We start from the raw sequence: 15203 nt of genomic DNA on the forward strand, positions 1-15203 counted from the left end.
CCAGGATGTTGATGGTGGGGGATTCGGCAATGGTAATGCCGTTGAATGTCAAGGGGTGGTGGTTGGACTCTCTCTTGTTGGAGGTGGTCATTGCCTGGCACTTATCTGGCGCGAATGTTACTTGCCACTTATCAGCTGAAGCCTGGATGTTGTCCAGGTCTTGCTGCATGCGGGCTCGGACTGCTTCATTATCTGAGGGGTTGCGAATGGAACTGAACACTGTGCAGTCATCAGCGAACATCCCCATTTCTGACCTTATGATGGAGGGAAGGTCATTGATGAAGCAGCTGAAGATGGTTGGGCCTAGGACACTGCCCTGAGGGACTCCTGCAGCAATGCCCTGGGGCTGAGATGATTGGCCTCCAACAACCACTACCATCTTCCTTTGTGCTCGGTATGACTCCAGCCACTGGAGAGTTTTCCCCCTGATTCCCATTGACTTCAATTTTACTCGGGCTCCTTGGTGCCACACTCGGTCAAATGCTGCCTTGATGTCAAGGGCAGTCACTCTCACCTCACCTCTGGAATTCAGCTCTTTTGTCCATGTTTGGACCAAGGCTGTAATGAGGTCTGGAGCCGAGTGGTCCTGGCGGAACCCAAACTGAGCATCGGTGAGCAGGTTATTGGTGAGTAAGTGCCGCTTGATAGCACTGTCGACGACACCTTCCATCACTTTGCTGATGATTGAGAGTAGACTGATGGGGCGGTAATTGGCCGGATTGGATTTGTCCTGCTTTTTGTGGACAGGACATACCTGGGCAATTTTCCACATTGTCGGGTAGATGCCAGTGTTGTAGCTGTACTGGAACAGCTTGGCTAGAGGTGCAGCTAGTTCTGGAGCACAGGTCTTCAGCACTACAGCTGGGATGTTGTCGGGGCCCATAGCCTTTGCTGTATCCAGTGCACTCAGCCGTTTCTTGATATCACGTGGAGTGAATCGAATTGGCTGAAGACTGGCTTCTGTGATGGTGGGGATATTGGGAGGAGGCCGAGATGGATCATCCACTCGGCACTTCTGGCTGAAGATGGTTGCAAACACTTCAGCCTTGTCTTTTGTACTCACGTGCTGGACTCCGCCATCATTGAGGATGGGGATGTTTACAGAGCCTCCTCCTCCTGTTAGTTGTTTAATTGTCCACCACCATTCACGACTGGATGTGGCAGGACTGCAGAGCTTTGATCTGATCCGTTGGTTGTGGAATCGCTTAGCTCTGTCTATAGCATATTGCTTCTGCTGTTTAGCATGCATGTAGTCCTGAGTTGTAGCTTCACCAGGTTGGCACCTCATTTTTAGGTACGCCTGGTGCTGCTCCTGGCATGCTCTTCTACACTCCTCATTGAACCAGGGTTGATCCCCTGGCTTGTTGGTAATGGTAGAGTGAGGAATATGCCGGGCCATGAGGTTACAGATTGTGCTGGAATACAATTCTGCTGCTGCTGATGGCCCACAGCGCCTCATGGATGCCCAGTTTTGAGCTGCTAGATCTGTTCTGAATCTGTCCCATTTAGCTGTGCCGCGAAGGTTCACTGGATTAATTCCTGGGATGAGAGGTTTGTCCTATGAGGAGAGATTGAGTAGAATGGGCCCATACTCTCTGGAGTTTAGAAGAATGAGAGGTGATCACATGGAAATATATAAGATTCTGAGGGGGCTTGACAGGGTAGAGGCTCAGAGGATGTTTCCCCTGGCTGGAGAGTCTAGAACTAGGAGAGTCTAGAACTAGGAGAGTCTAGAACTAGGGGACCCCCCCACCCCACCCCCCCACCCCACCCCACCCCACTGTACAGCAGTTCACTGGCTATAGACTCAGTGTCAGGGATGGGAATGGGTTGGGGACAGGCAGGTCCTGTAATATGTGACCAGACTGAGTCCCTGACATTCCCTTTAATAGAACCAGATGGGAGGGGATGGAGGGGAATCGAGGGGTGGAGGGGAATCGAGGGAATGCAGGGGATGGAGGGGGTTGGGGGATTGAGGGGGATCGAGAGGGTGGAAGGGATTGGAGGGTGGAGCAGATTGAGGGGGATGGAGGGGATTGAGGGGGTAGAGACAATCGAAGTGGATGGAGGGGATTGAGGGGGCTCGAGTGGAATCAAGGGGATCGAGAGCAATCAAGGGGATGGAGGGGATCGAGGGGTGGAGAGGATCAAGGGGGATGGTGGGGATCGAGGGTTTTTAAAAATTCGTTCACGGGATGTGGGCGTCGCTGGCGAGGCCGGCATTTATTGCCCATCCCTAATTGCCCTTGAGAAGGTGGTGGTGAGCCGCCGCTTTGAACCGCTGCAGTCCGTGTGGTGAAGGTTCTCCCACAGTGCTGTTAGGAAGGGAGTTCCAGGATTTTGACCCAGCGACGATGAAGGAACGGCGATATATTTCCAAGTCGGGATGGTGTGTGACTTGGAGGGGAACGTGCAGGTGGTGTTGTTCCCATGTGCCTGCTGCTCTTGTCCTTCTAGGTGGTAGAGGTCGCGGGTTTGGGAGGTGCTGTCGAAGAAGCCTTGGCGAGTTGCTGCAGTGCATCCTGTGGATGGTACACACTGCAGCCACAGTGCGCCGGTGGTGAAGGGAGTGAATGTTTAGGGTGGTGGATGGGGTGCCAATCAAGCGGGCTGCTTTGTCCTGGATGGTGTCGAGCTTCTTGAGTGTTGTTGGAGTTGCACTCATCCAGGCAAGTGGAGAGTATTCCATCACACTCCTGACTTGTGCCTTGTAGATGGTGGAAAGGCTTTGGGGAGTCAGGAGGTGAGTCACTCACCACAGAATACCCAGCCTCTGACCTGCTCTTGTCGCCACAGTATTTATATGGCTGGTCCAGTTAAGTGGAGGGGATCGAGGGGGGTGGAGGGGATCGAGGGGGGTGGAGGGGATCGAGGGGGGTGGAGGGGATCGAGGGGGATGCTGCTTGTACTGTACGGCCTGTGTGTGTTTTATAGAAAGAAAGAAAATAGGAGCAAGAGTAGGCCATTCGGCCCTTCGGGCCTGCTCCGTCATTCAAAATGATCATGGCTGATTGTCTAACTCAGTTCCCTGTTCCCTCTTTTTCCCCATATCCCTTGATCCTTTTAGCATTAAGAAATATATCGATCTCCTTCTGGAATACATCTAATGACTTGGCCTCCGCTGCCTTCTGTGGTAGAGAATTCCACAGGTTCACCACCCTCTGAGTGAAGAAATTTCTCCTCATCTCGGTTCTAAATGGCATTCCCCGTATCCTGAGACTGTGACCCCTGGTTCTGGACTCCCCAGCCATCGGGAACATCCTCCCTGCCTCTAGTCTGTCTAGTCCTGTTAGAATTTTATATGTTTCGATGAGATCACTTCTCATTCTTCTAAACTCTAGTGAATATAGGCCTAGTCGACCCAATCTCTCCTCATACGTCAGTCCTGCCATCCCTGGAATCAGTCTGGTAAACCTTCGTTGCACTCCCTCCATGGCCAGGACATCCTTCCTCAGATAAGGAGACCAAAACTACACACAATACTCCAGATGTGGTCTCACCAAGGCCCCTGTATAACTGCAGTAAGACATCCCTGCTCCTGTACTCAAATCCTCTTGCAATGAAGGCCAACATACCATTCGCCTTCCTAACTGCTTGCTGCACCTGAATGCTCACTTTCAGCGACTGGTGTACAAGGACACTCTGGTCTCGTTGCACCTCCCCTTTTCCCAATCTATCGCCATTCAGATAATAATCTGCCTTTCTGTTTTTACAACCAAAGTGGATAACCTCACATTTATCCACGTTATACTGCACCTGCCATGTTCTTGCCCACTCACCCAACTTGTCTAAATCACATTGGAGCCTCTTTGCATCAATGTCTCCTCTACATGTACGGTATTGAGGGGTTAAAAGGGAACGATTGACAGTGTGTGTGTCTAGACGGCCCCTGTCTGCACACAGTGCGTGGGTCTGGACGGCCCCTGTCTGCACACAGTGCGTGGGTCTAGACGGCCCCTGTCTGCACACAGTGCGTGGGTCTAGACGGCCCCTGTCTGCACACAGTGCGTGGGTCTAGACGGCCCCTGTCTGCACACAGTGCGTGGGTCTAGACGGCCCCTGTCTGCACACAGTGCGTGGGTCTAGACGGCCCCTGTCTGCACACAGTGCGTGGGTCTAGACGGCCCCTGTCTGCACACAGTGCGTGGGTCTAGACGGCCCCTGTCTGCACACAGTGCGTGGGTCTAGACGGCCCCTGTCTGCACACAGTGCGTGGGTCTAGACGGCCCCTGTCTGCACACAGTGCGTGTGTCTAGACGGCTCCTGTCTGCACACAGTGCGTGTGTCTGGACGGCCCCTGTCTGCACACAGTGCGTGGGTCTGGACGGCCCCTGTCTGCACACAGTGCGTGGGTCTGGACGGCCCCTGTCTGCACACAGTGCGTGGGTCTGGACGGCCCCTGTCTGCACACAGTGCGTGGGTCTGGACGGCCCCTGTCTGCACACAGTGCGTGGGTCTGGACGGCCCCTGTCTGCACACAGTGCGTGGGTCTGGACGGCCCCTGTCTGCACACAGTGCGTGGGTCTGGACGGCCCCTGTCTGCACACAGTGCGTGGGTCTGGACGGCCCCTGTCTGCACACAGTGCGTGGGTCTGGACGGCCCCTGTCTGCACACAGTGCGTGGGTCTGGACGGCCCCTGTCTGCACACAGTGCGTGGGTCTGGACGGCCCCTGTCTGCACACAGTGCGTGGGTCTGGACGGCCCCTGTCTGCACACAGTGCGTGGGTCTGGACGGCCCCTGTCTGCACACAGTGCGTGGGTCTGGACGGCCCCTGTCTGCACACAGTGCGTGGGTCTAGACGGCCCCTGTCTGCACACAGTGCGTGGGTCTAGACGGCCCCTGTCTGCACACAGTGTGTGGGTCTGGACGGCCCCTGTCTGCACACAGTGCGTGGGTCTGGACGGCCCCTGTCTGCACACAGTGCGTGGGTCTAGACGGCCCCTGTCTGCACATACCTTGTAAACTGGGCAATGATGATGAGGGTGAGGCAATCTGTGAGAGTGGGACAGTTTGTGGTGTTATGGAACAGACTGATGGGACAGTTATGGACAGACCTGAACGACACACATCAGAGCAGCTGACAGAACGAGGTCGCTGGTCCCCACCGACCGTGTAATTCCTGCTCTCCATCTCCCTGCGATGCCTTTCCATATACAATGCAGGTGGGGACAATACAGGGATATCCTGGGCCTGACGACGAGGCAGAGATTGGCACTGGGGAAAGGGGCCGAATGGCCAGACTCTCTCCCTGAGTCTCACTTTATCTAAATACAAATGGACAGTCTGTGTCGAACGACGGAGGGAGCGATTCAGACCGCTCCAGATATCAGCCTCCGAATGGGGTCCTTTGGTCTCCTAATGGGGTCGCTCGTTGGTCTCCCGGTAATTTGGAGTTTGCATGTGGAGATAGGTCTCTGCCAACTCATAACAGAACGTGTACTGGGCCTGGGAACAAGAGAAGACAGGGTCAACAAACCTTGAGTCGCTACGGCAACGGGGTCAACAAACCTTGAGTCACTACGGCAACAGGGTCAACTACCTTGAGTCGCTACGGCAACAGGGTCAATGAACCTCGGGTCACCATGGCAATGGGGTCAACAATCATTGGGTCACCATGGCAATGGGGTCAACGAACCTCGGGTCACTGAGGCAACAGGGTCAATGAACCTCAGGTCACCACGGCAATTGGGTTAGTGAACCTTGGGATGCCGCGGCAACAGGGTCAACGAACCTCGGGTCACCGTGGCGATGGGGTCGACGAACCTCGGGTCCCGCAGCAACGGGATGACCCAGACTGACACGTGTTGCACTCATTGAGACTTAGTGAACTATGACCTGCGACCGGTGGAACACTTACCGCCGTGGCTATGACCTGGGGCCGGCTGCTCCTTGTGGTTTTCGCTGCCTGGAACACATCCACCAGTCCCTCCCGTCTGATCTGCTCGCACACGATGCTGGCAGCACAGAAGAGCCCACTGCGACTTGCCCCATCCCTGACAGAGAGACCAGTGCAATTAGACACCATTCTCACCCCAATCCTCCCCCCCAATCCCCCCCAAACTCCCCCAACCCCCTCCCAATCCCCCATCCCCCCCATCCCCTCCCAATCCCTCCAATCCTCTCCCCAAACCTCACCCCAATCCCCCCATCCTAACCCCAATTCCCCCCAATCCTCCATCCAATTCCCTCATTCTCACCCCAACTTCACCCCAATCCTCTACGCATTCCCCTCCAATCCTCTCCCCAATCCTCTCCCCACATCCCCTAATCCTCCAACCAATCTTCACCCCAATCCTCCCCCCAATTGTTCCCCCAATCCTCTCCCCAATCATCCCCGCAATCCTCACCCCCTCCTTGAACCCTCCCCGTCCTCTCCTCTCCCCGTCCTCTCCTCTCCCCGTCCTCTCCTCTCCCCGTCCTCTCCTCTCCCCGTCCTCTCCCACTCTCCCCGTCCTCTCCCACTCTCCCCGTCCTCTCCCACTCTCCCCGTCCTCTCCCACTCTCCCCGTCCTCTCCCACTCTCCCCGTCCTCTCCCACTCTCCCCGTCCTCTCCCACTCTCCCCGTCCTCTCCCACTCTCCCCGTCCTCTCCCACTCTCCCCGTCCTCTCCCACTCTCCCCGTCCTCTCCCACTCTCCCCGTCCTCTCCCACTCTCCCCGTCCTCTCCCACTCTCCCCGTCCTCTCCCACTCTCCCCGTCCTCTCCCACTCTCCCCGTCCTCTCCCACTCTCCCCGTCCTCTCCCACTCTCCCCGTCCTCTCCCACTCTCCCCGTCCTCTCCCACTCTCCCCGTCCTCTCCCACTCTCCCCGTCCTCTCCCACTCTCCCCGTCCTCTCCCACTCTCCCCGTCCTCTCCCACTCTCCCCGTCCTCTCCCACTCTCCCCGTCCTCTCCCACTCTCCCCGTCCTCTCCCACTCTCCCCGTCCTCTCCCACTCTCCCCGTCCTCTCCCACTCTCCCCGTCCTCTCCCACTCTCCCCGTCCTCTCCCACTCTCCCCGTCCTCTCCCACTCTCCCCGTCCTCTCCCACTCTCCCCGTCCTCTCCCACTCTCCCCGTCCTCTCCCACTCTCCCCGTCCTCTCCCACTCTCCCCGTCCTCTCCCACTCTCCCCGTCCTCTCCCACTCTCCCCGTCCTCTCCCACTCTCCCCGTCCTCTCCCACTCTCCCCGTCCTCTCCCACTCTCCCCGTCCTCTCCCACTCTCCCCGTCCTCTCCCACTCTCCCCGTCCTCTCCCACTCTCCCCGTCCTCTCCCACTCTCCCCGTCCTCTCCCACTCTGTCCTCTCCCACTCTCCCACTCTCTCCTCTCTCCTCTCCCACTCTCCCACTCTCTCCTCTCCCACTCTCTCCTCTCCCCGTCCTCGCCCCCTCTCCCCGTCCTCGCCCCCTCTCTCTCTCCTCTCCCCCTCTCTCTCTCCTCTCCCCGTCCTCGCCCCCTCTCTCTCTCCTCTCCCCGTCCTCGCCCCCTCTCTCTCTCCTCTCCCCGTCCTCGCCCCCTCTCTCTCTCCTCTCCCCGTCCTCGCCCCCTCTCTCTCTCCTCTCCCCGTCCTCGCCCCCTCTCTCTCTCCTCTCCCCGTCCTCGCCCCCTCTCTCTCTCCTCTCCCCGTCCTCGCCCCCTCTCTCTCTCCTCTCCCCGTCCTCGCCCCCTCTCTCTCTCCTCTCCCCGTCCTCGCCCCCTCTCTCTCTCCTCTCCCCGTCCTCGCCCCCTCTCTCTCTCCTCTCCCCGTCCTCGCCCCCTCTCTCTCTCCTCTCCCCGTCCTCGCCCCCTCTCTCTCTCCTCTCCCCGTCCTCTCCCACTCTCTCCTCTCCCCGTCCTCGCCCCCTCTCTCTCTCCTCTCCCCGTCCTCGCCCACTCTCTCTCTCCTCTCCCCGTCCTCGCCCCCTCTCTCTCTCCTCTCCCCGTCCTCGCCCCCTCTCTCTCTCCTCTCCCCGTCCTCGCCCCCTCTCTCTCTCCTCTCCCCGTCCTCGCCCCCTCTCTCTCTCCTCTCCCCGTCCTCGCCCCCTCTCTCTCTCCTCTCCCCGTCCTCGCCCCCTCTCTCTCTCCTCTCCCCGTCCTCGCCCCCTCTCTCTCTCCTCTCCCCGTCCTCGCCCCCTCTCTCTCTCCTCTCCCCGTCCTCGCCCCCTCTCTCTCTCCTCTCCCCGTCCTCGCCCCCTCTCTCTCTCCTCTCCCCGTCCTCGCCCACTCTCTCTCTCCTCTCCCCGTCCTCGCCCACTCTCTCTCTCCTCTCCCCGTCCTCGCCCACTCTCTCTCTCCTCTCCCCGTCCTCGCCCACTCTCTCTCTCCTCTCCCCGTCCTCGCCCCCTCTCTCTCTCCTCTCCCCGTCCTCGCCCCCTCTCTCTCTCCTCTCCCCGTCCTCGCCCCCTCTCTCTCTCCTCTCCCCGTCCTCGCCCCCTCTCTCTCTCCTCTCCCCGTCCTCGCCCACTCTCTCTCTCCTCTCCCCGTCCTCGCCCCCTCTCTCTCTCCTCTCCCCGTCCTCGCCCCCTCTCTCTCTCCTCTCCCCGTCCTCGCCCACTCTCTCTCTCCTCTCCCCGTCCTCGCCCCCTCTCTCTCTCCTCTCCCCATTCTTCTGTTCCTTTCACCCTCGTGTTTATCGAGCTTCCCCTTAAATGTATCTATATTATTCGCCTCAACTACTCCTTGTGGGAGTGAGTTCCACATTCTCACCACTCTCTGGGTAAAGAAGTTTCTCCTGAATTCCCTATTGGATTTATTAGCGACTGTTTTATTTTTATGACCTCTCGTTCTGGTCTCCCACAAGTGGAAACATTTCCTCTACGTTTACCCTATCAAATCCATGCATTATTTTAAAGGGAGGATGTTTCCCCTGGCTGGGGGGGGTCCAGAACGAGGGGTCGCAGTCTCAGGATACAGGGTAGGACATTTAGGACTGAGATGAGGAGAAATTTCTTCACCCAGAGGGTGGTGAACCTGTGGAATTCTCTACCACAGAAGGCTGTGGAGGCCAAGTCACTGAATATATTTAAGAAGGAGCTGGATAGATTTCTAGACACAAAAGGCATCAAGGGGTATGGGGAGAGAGCGGGAATATGGTATTGAGATAGAGGATCAGCCATGATCATATTGAATGGGGGAGCAGGCTCAAAGGGCCGAATGGCCTACTCCTGCTCCTATTTCTTATGTTCTTATCAATATTGAAATTCATTTGCCAATTACACGATCATTCTGCAGGTTTATTAATGTCCTCCTGTATTTTGTCACTTTCCTCCTCAGTATTAACCACCCCACCCCCACCCCGAGGCATTGCCGCTCATGGATGGAGAAAGGTGAACGGGTCACCAGGAGCTGTGGATCGATGCCCCTCCCCCGGGGGGGATCGATCGATGCCCCTCCCCCGGGATCGATCGATGCCCCTCCCCCGGGAGGATCGATGCCCCTCCCCCGGGGGGATCGATGCCCCTCCCCCGGGATCGATCGATGCCCCTCCCCCGGGATCGATCGATGCCCCTCCCCCAGGATCGATCGATGCCCCTCCCCCGGGAGGATCGATGCCCCTCCCCCGGGGGGATCGATGCCCCTCCCCCGGGATCGATCGATGCCCCTCCCCCGGGATCGATCGATGCCCCTCCCCCGGGGGGATCGATGCCCCTCCCCCGGGATCGATCGATGCCCCTCCCCCGGGGGGGATCGATCGATGCCCCTCCCCCGGGGGGGATCGATCGATGCCCCTCCCCCGGGGGGGATCGATCGATGCCCCTCCCCCGGGGGGGATCGATCGATGCCCCTCCCCCGGGGGGGATCGATCGATGCCCCTCCCCCGGGGGGGATCGATCGATGCCCCTCCCCCGGGGGGGATCGATCGATGCCCCTCCCCCGGGGGGGATCGATCGATGCCCCTCCCCCGGGGGGGATCGATCGATGCCCCTCCCCCGGGGGGGATCGATCGATGCCCCTCCCCCGGGGGGGATCGATCGATGCCCCTCCCCCGGGGGGGATCGATCGATGCCCCTCCCCCGGGATCGATCGATGCCCCTCCCCGGGATCGATCGATGCCCCTCTCCGGGATCAATCGATGCCCCTCCCCGGGGGGGATCGATGCCCCTCCCTGGGGTAAGTGACGGGGAGCTCTGTGTGTGTGACGGGCTGTGATCTGTCCAGTTGAGCTTCTGTTCACTGACCAGCAGCTGACCAGCACGGGTTTGTCGATGTTTTTTTGCCAAGTCTCCACTTCCTGTAAGATGCGGATGATGGTGTCGGGGGATTGTGGGACAGGGGTCCCCATTGGCCAGTTGTCCAGTTGCAGCATTTTAATGTCGCGCTGAGTCTTCTGCAGGAAAGAAATGGAGGGTCAGGTCAGTGTCGATATCAGGGCTCCTGTCTGGCAAACCCTCGGTCTCGGTCTCACATGCACACGTGCATACACTCAGCACATGCACACATCCACATGCATACACACACTCACACTCACACACACACTCACACTCACACACTCACTCACACTCACACACACACACACACAATGAAATTTTTCTGAGAAAGCATTTGAAATGTGTCCTCCACTTGTTCCACTGATTTACTGAAGCCACTAGTTTCGAGACTGAAGGTGATCATCGGCCCAGTTGGACTCCCACAATCTTCCTGGTGTAACCTGGGAAATTGTGCTTTCTGCACATGTGGAGACAACAGGACCTGCCTTTGGGCACAGAGTCAGGGCAGAAACATTCCCGATTCTGGGAGAGACTGAGGCCTCTCATACAAAGAGGGACAAAGTCCCACTCTGTGAGTTACTCTATTACCCAGACACTGTTTCTCCCATTCCCACCACCCCCAGCCCCACAGACCCCAGACACACCCCCAGAGGCCCACCACCTGCTCAATCAGCCTCCAGCTCACTCTCTGGTCCACCCCCTCCTCCGGGTCACCATCATAGAAAATATATCATCATCATAACACAGAAATATTCGCCCCACCACTCCCTGTCTGTGTTTACCCTCCCTGTCCCCATATCCCTTCAACCTCTGTTCCTTCACCCACCCCTCCAATCTGACCCTGAATGTTGCCGCAGTTTCTGCCTCAATCACTAACCCCGGAAGTGAATCCCACGGCCTCCTAACTCTCTGTGAAGAAGTTAACTCCCTGATCACTCCCGCCTCGGACCGCTCCCGCCTCGGACCGCTCCCGTCCCCGACCGCTCCCGTCCCCGACCGCTCCCGTCCCCGACCGCTCCCGCCTCGGACCGCTCCCGTCCCCGACCGCTCCCGTCCCCGACCGCTCCCGTCCCCGACCGCTCCCGTCCCCGACCGCTCCCGTCCCCGACCGCTCCCGCCTCGGACCGCTCCCGTCCCCGACCGCTCCTGTCCCCGACCGCTCCCGTCCCCGACCGCTCCCGTCTCGGACCGCTCCCGTCCCCGACCGCTCCCGTCCCCGACCGCTCCCGTCTCCGACCGCTCCCGTCCCCGACCGCTCCCGTCCCCGACCGCTCCCGTCCCCGACCGCTCCCGTCCCCGACCGCTCCCGTCCCCGACCGCTCCCGTCCCCGACCGCTCCCGTCTCGGACCGCTCCCGTCCCCGACCGCTCCCGTCCCCGACCGCTCCCGTCCCCGACCGCTCCCGTCTCGGACCGCTCCCGTCCCCGACCGCTCCCGTCCCCGACCGCTCCCGCCTCGGACCGCTCCCGTCCCCGACCGCTCCCGTCCCCGACCGCTCCCGTCCCCGACCGCTCCCGTCTCGGACCGCTCCCGTCCCCGACCGCTCCCGTCCCCGACCGCTCCCGTCCCCGACCGCTCCCGCCTCGGACCGCTCCCGTCCCCGACCGCTCCCGTCCCCGACCGCTCCCGTCCCCGACCGCTCCCGTCTCGGACCGCTCCCGTCCCCGACCGCTCCCGCCTCGGACCGCTCCCGTCCCCGACCGCTCCCGTCCCCGACCGCTCCCGTCCCCGACCGCTCCCGTCCCCGACCGCTCCCGTCCCCGACCGCTCCCGCCTCGGACCGCTCCCGTCCCCGACCGCTCCCGTCCCCGACCGCTCCCGTCCCCGACCGCTCCCGTCTCGGACCGCTCCCGTCCCCGACCGCTCCCATCCCCGACCTCTGCCGTCTGGGATCCAGGCAGATTCTTACCTGATTCAAATTTTTTAGTCGAAGGTGGCGGACGGAGAATCCGGGCTCCAGTTTCTCGGAGACCAGCTTCACCTGGAAAGGGCCGTAGCTGGCGGAGCCACACTGAGGCCAAAATGCCATGTAGGTCTAGAACCAGAGATCAGAGAATCAGGGATCGAAGGGTCACAGGGTCAGAGAATTAGAGAATCATAGAATGATACAGCACAGGAGGAGGCCATTTGGCCCATCGTGCCTGTGCCGGCTCTTTGAAAGAGCTTTCCAATTAGTCCCACTTCCTTGCTCTTTCCCCATAGCTCTAATTTTTTCCCTTCAAGTATTTATCCAATTCCCTTTTGAAAGTTATTATTGAATCTGCTCCCACCGCCCTTTCAGGCAGCGCATTCCAGATCAGAACAACTCGCTGCATAAAAAATGTTTCCTCATGTCGCCTTTGGTTGTCTTGCCTCTAAAGATGGCAATCAGGAACAGTCAAACTGGGATGGTGAGCGGCGCGCGGTGGTGAGCGGCGAGCGGTGGTGAGCGGTGGTGAGCGGCGAGCGGTGGTGAGCGGTGGTGAGCGGCGAGCGGTGGTGAGCGGTGGTGAGCGGCGCGCGGTGGTGAGCGATGGTGAGCGGTGGTGAGCGGCGCGCGGTGGTGAGCGGTGGTGAGCGGCGCGCGGTGGTGAGCGGTGGTGAGCGGCGCACGGTGGTGAGCAGCGAGCGATGGTGAGCGGCGAGCGGTGGTGAGCGGCGCGCGGTGGTGAGCAGCGAGCGATGGTGAGCGGTGAGCGGCGAGCGGTGGTGAGCGGTGCGTGAATCCAGGAACTGGTATCACCGTCAGTCAGAAGACAATTTGTATCACGTGGAAAGCAAACCTGAACTGAACCTGGGTGTGAGAGGATAAAGCCAGTGCAGTAACTCGCTGTCACCCAGCCTACATAAACCCAACACAAGATAAAAGAGCAGACATGCCATGGGTCCCAGCTGGTGCAGCACAGATTGGGGGCTACAATCCCCGATCAGAGCCCCAGACCCCCGATCAGAGCCCCAGACCCCCAATCAGAGCCCCAGACGCCCGATCAGAGCCCCAGACGCCAGATCAGAGCCCCAGACCCCCGATCAGAGCCCCAGACCCCCGATCAGAGCCCCAGACCCCCAATCAGAGCCCCAGACCCCCGATCAGAGCCCCAGACCCCCAATCAGAGCCCCAGACGCCCGATCAGAGCCCCAGACCCCCAATCAGAGCCCCAGACCCCCAATCAGAGCCCCAGACCCCCAATCAGAGCCCCAGACGCCCGATCAGAGCCCCAGACCCCCGATCAGAGCCCCACGCCCGATCTAATCGAGGTGTTTAAGATGATTAAAGGAGTTGATCGGGTGGATAGAGAGAAACGATCCCCTCTGGTGGGAGAGAGTCCAGAACAAGGGGGCAAAATCTTAAAATTCGAGCTGGGCCGTTCAGGGGTGATGTCAGGAAGCATTTCTTCACACAAAGGGGAGTGGGAATCTGGAACTCTCTCCCCCAAAAAACTGTTGGGGCTGGGGGTCAATTGGAAATGTCATAACTGCGATTGATCGATTGTTGATGTGTTCGGGGATTAAGGGTTACAGAACCAAGGAGGGTGGATGGAGTTAGGAGACAGATCAGCCATGGTCTCATTGAATGGTGGAACAGGCTCGAGGGGCTGAATGGCCTCCTCCTGCTCTTGTGTAACAGGTTTGAGGGGCTGAATGGCCTTGGTGGGGGAGCAGGAGACCCCACCTGGGGAAACTCCAGGGGCTTAAATGTTAGGGCCTGGAGGCTCCTGGCTGCTGTTTAGCTGTTTTTGGAGAAGGGGTGAGAGGCCCTCAAGCCAGTGGCTGGATTTCTATCCCAGGTATCAGGCATGAGGTCCAGCCAAGGGGTGGGGCTGCACTCAGGGTCAGTGGGCCGAAGCAGACCGGCTGGACCTGCAAACACGGGCAGGTTTAGGTGAGGTGAGGGGCTCATTTCAGGTGCCCCCCTGACCTGTGCTGGGCAGCAAATACTTCCGTCCAATAATAGAGAACAACTGCCTCACCTGGTCTAAATCTTTGGGCTGGTTCATGGTTACCAGGGATACACAGCTGTAATCATAGATCAGCGCCCAGAAATCAGCCAGAGTCTCTGCCAGCGGCAGCTGGGTCATGATAAATCCATCCGCCTTCCCATAGGACTGTAGGAGGAAGAGTCAGCTCAGGAACACCACAAATATCCGTGCACGAACACACTAACTCACACTCACACTCACACCCACTCTCGCTCTCTCTCTCTCTCTCGCACTCTCTCTCTCTCTCTGCTCTCTCTCTCTCTCTCGCACTCTCTCTCGCTCTCTCTCTCTCTCGCACTCTCTCTCTCTCTCTCTCGCACTCTCGCACTCTCTCTCTCTCTCGCTCGCTCTCTCTCGCTCGCACTCTCTCGCTCGCACTCTCTCGCTCGCACTCTCTCGCTCGCACTCTCTCTCTCGCACTCTCGCACTCTCGCTCTCTCTCTCGCACTCTCTCTCTCTCGCTCTCTCTCTCGCTCTCTCTCTCTCTCGCTCTCTCTCTCGCTCTCTCTCGCACTCTCTCTCTCTCTCGCTCTCTCTCGCTCTCGCACTCTCTCTCGCTCTCTCTCGCACTCTCTCTCTCTCGCACTCTCTCTCTCTCTCTCTCGCACTCTCGCACTCTCTCTCTCTCTCGCTCGCACTCTCTCGCTCGCACTCTCTCTCTCGCACTCTCTCTCTCGCACTCTCTCTCTCGCACTCTCTCTCTCGCACTCTCGCACTCTCGCTCTCTCTCTCGCACTCTCTCTCTCTCGCTCTCTCTCTCGCTCTCTCTCTCTCTCGCTCTCTCTCTCTCTCTCTCTCGCACTCTCTCTCTCTCGCTCTCTCTCTCGCTCTCTCTCGCACTCTCGCACTCTCTCTCTCTCTCGCACTCTCTCTCTCTCGCTCGCACTCTCTCTCTCGCACTCGCTCTTTCTCTCGCACTCGCTCTCTCTCTCTCGCACTCGCTCTCTCTCTCTCGCACTCGCTCTCTCTCTCTCGCACTCGCTCGCTCTCTCTCTCTCTCGCACTCGCTCGCTCTCTCGCACTCGCTCTCTCTCTCGCACTCTCTCTCTCTCTCGCTCGCTCTCTCTCGCTCGC

The 15203-nt window shown here is 59.3% G+C and overlaps 1 protein-coding gene across 1 annotated transcript; it reads right to left on the reverse strand.

The window, feature by feature from the left end:
• Positions 1–4768: 4768 nt before the first annotated feature.
• LOC137307593 (receptor-type tyrosine-protein phosphatase kappa-like) lies at positions 4769–14234 on the reverse strand. Its single transcript, XM_067976882.1, has 5 exons — positions 14121–14234; positions 12083–12208; positions 10144–10292; positions 5860–5995; positions 4769–5447 (listed from the first exon to the last, which is right to left on the reverse strand). The coding sequence occupies exons 1-5, from the start codon at positions 14226–14228 to the stop codon at positions 5358–5360; spliced, it is 609 nt and encodes a 202-aa protein (XP_067832983.1). The 5' UTR covers positions 14229–14234; the 3' UTR covers positions 4769–5357.
• Positions 14235–15203: the final 969 nt, after the last annotated feature.

Source organism: Heptranchias perlo, unplaced genomic scaffold (genome assembly GCF_035084215.1).
Source record: "Heptranchias perlo isolate sHepPer1 unplaced genomic scaffold, sHepPer1.hap1 HAP1_SCAFFOLD_1067, whole genome shotgun sequence".
NCBI lineage: Eukaryota > Metazoa > Chordata > Chondrichthyes > Hexanchiformes > Hexanchidae > Heptranchias > Heptranchias perlo.

Coding starts and splice junctions, on each gene's coding strand:
- LOC137307593 (XM_067976882.1), bottom strand. CDS start 14,228: ATGACCCAGCTGCCGCTGGCAGAGACTCTGGCTGATTTCTGGGCGCTG. Junction 12,209..14,120: donor AGCCCAAAGATTTAGACCAG/GTGAGGCAGTTG, acceptor CTCTGGTTCTAG/ACCTACATGGCATTTTGGCC. Junction 5,996..10,143: donor CCCGTGCTGGTCAGCTGCTG/GTCAGTGAACAG, acceptor TCTCTCTGTCAG/GGATGGGGCAAGTCGCAGTG.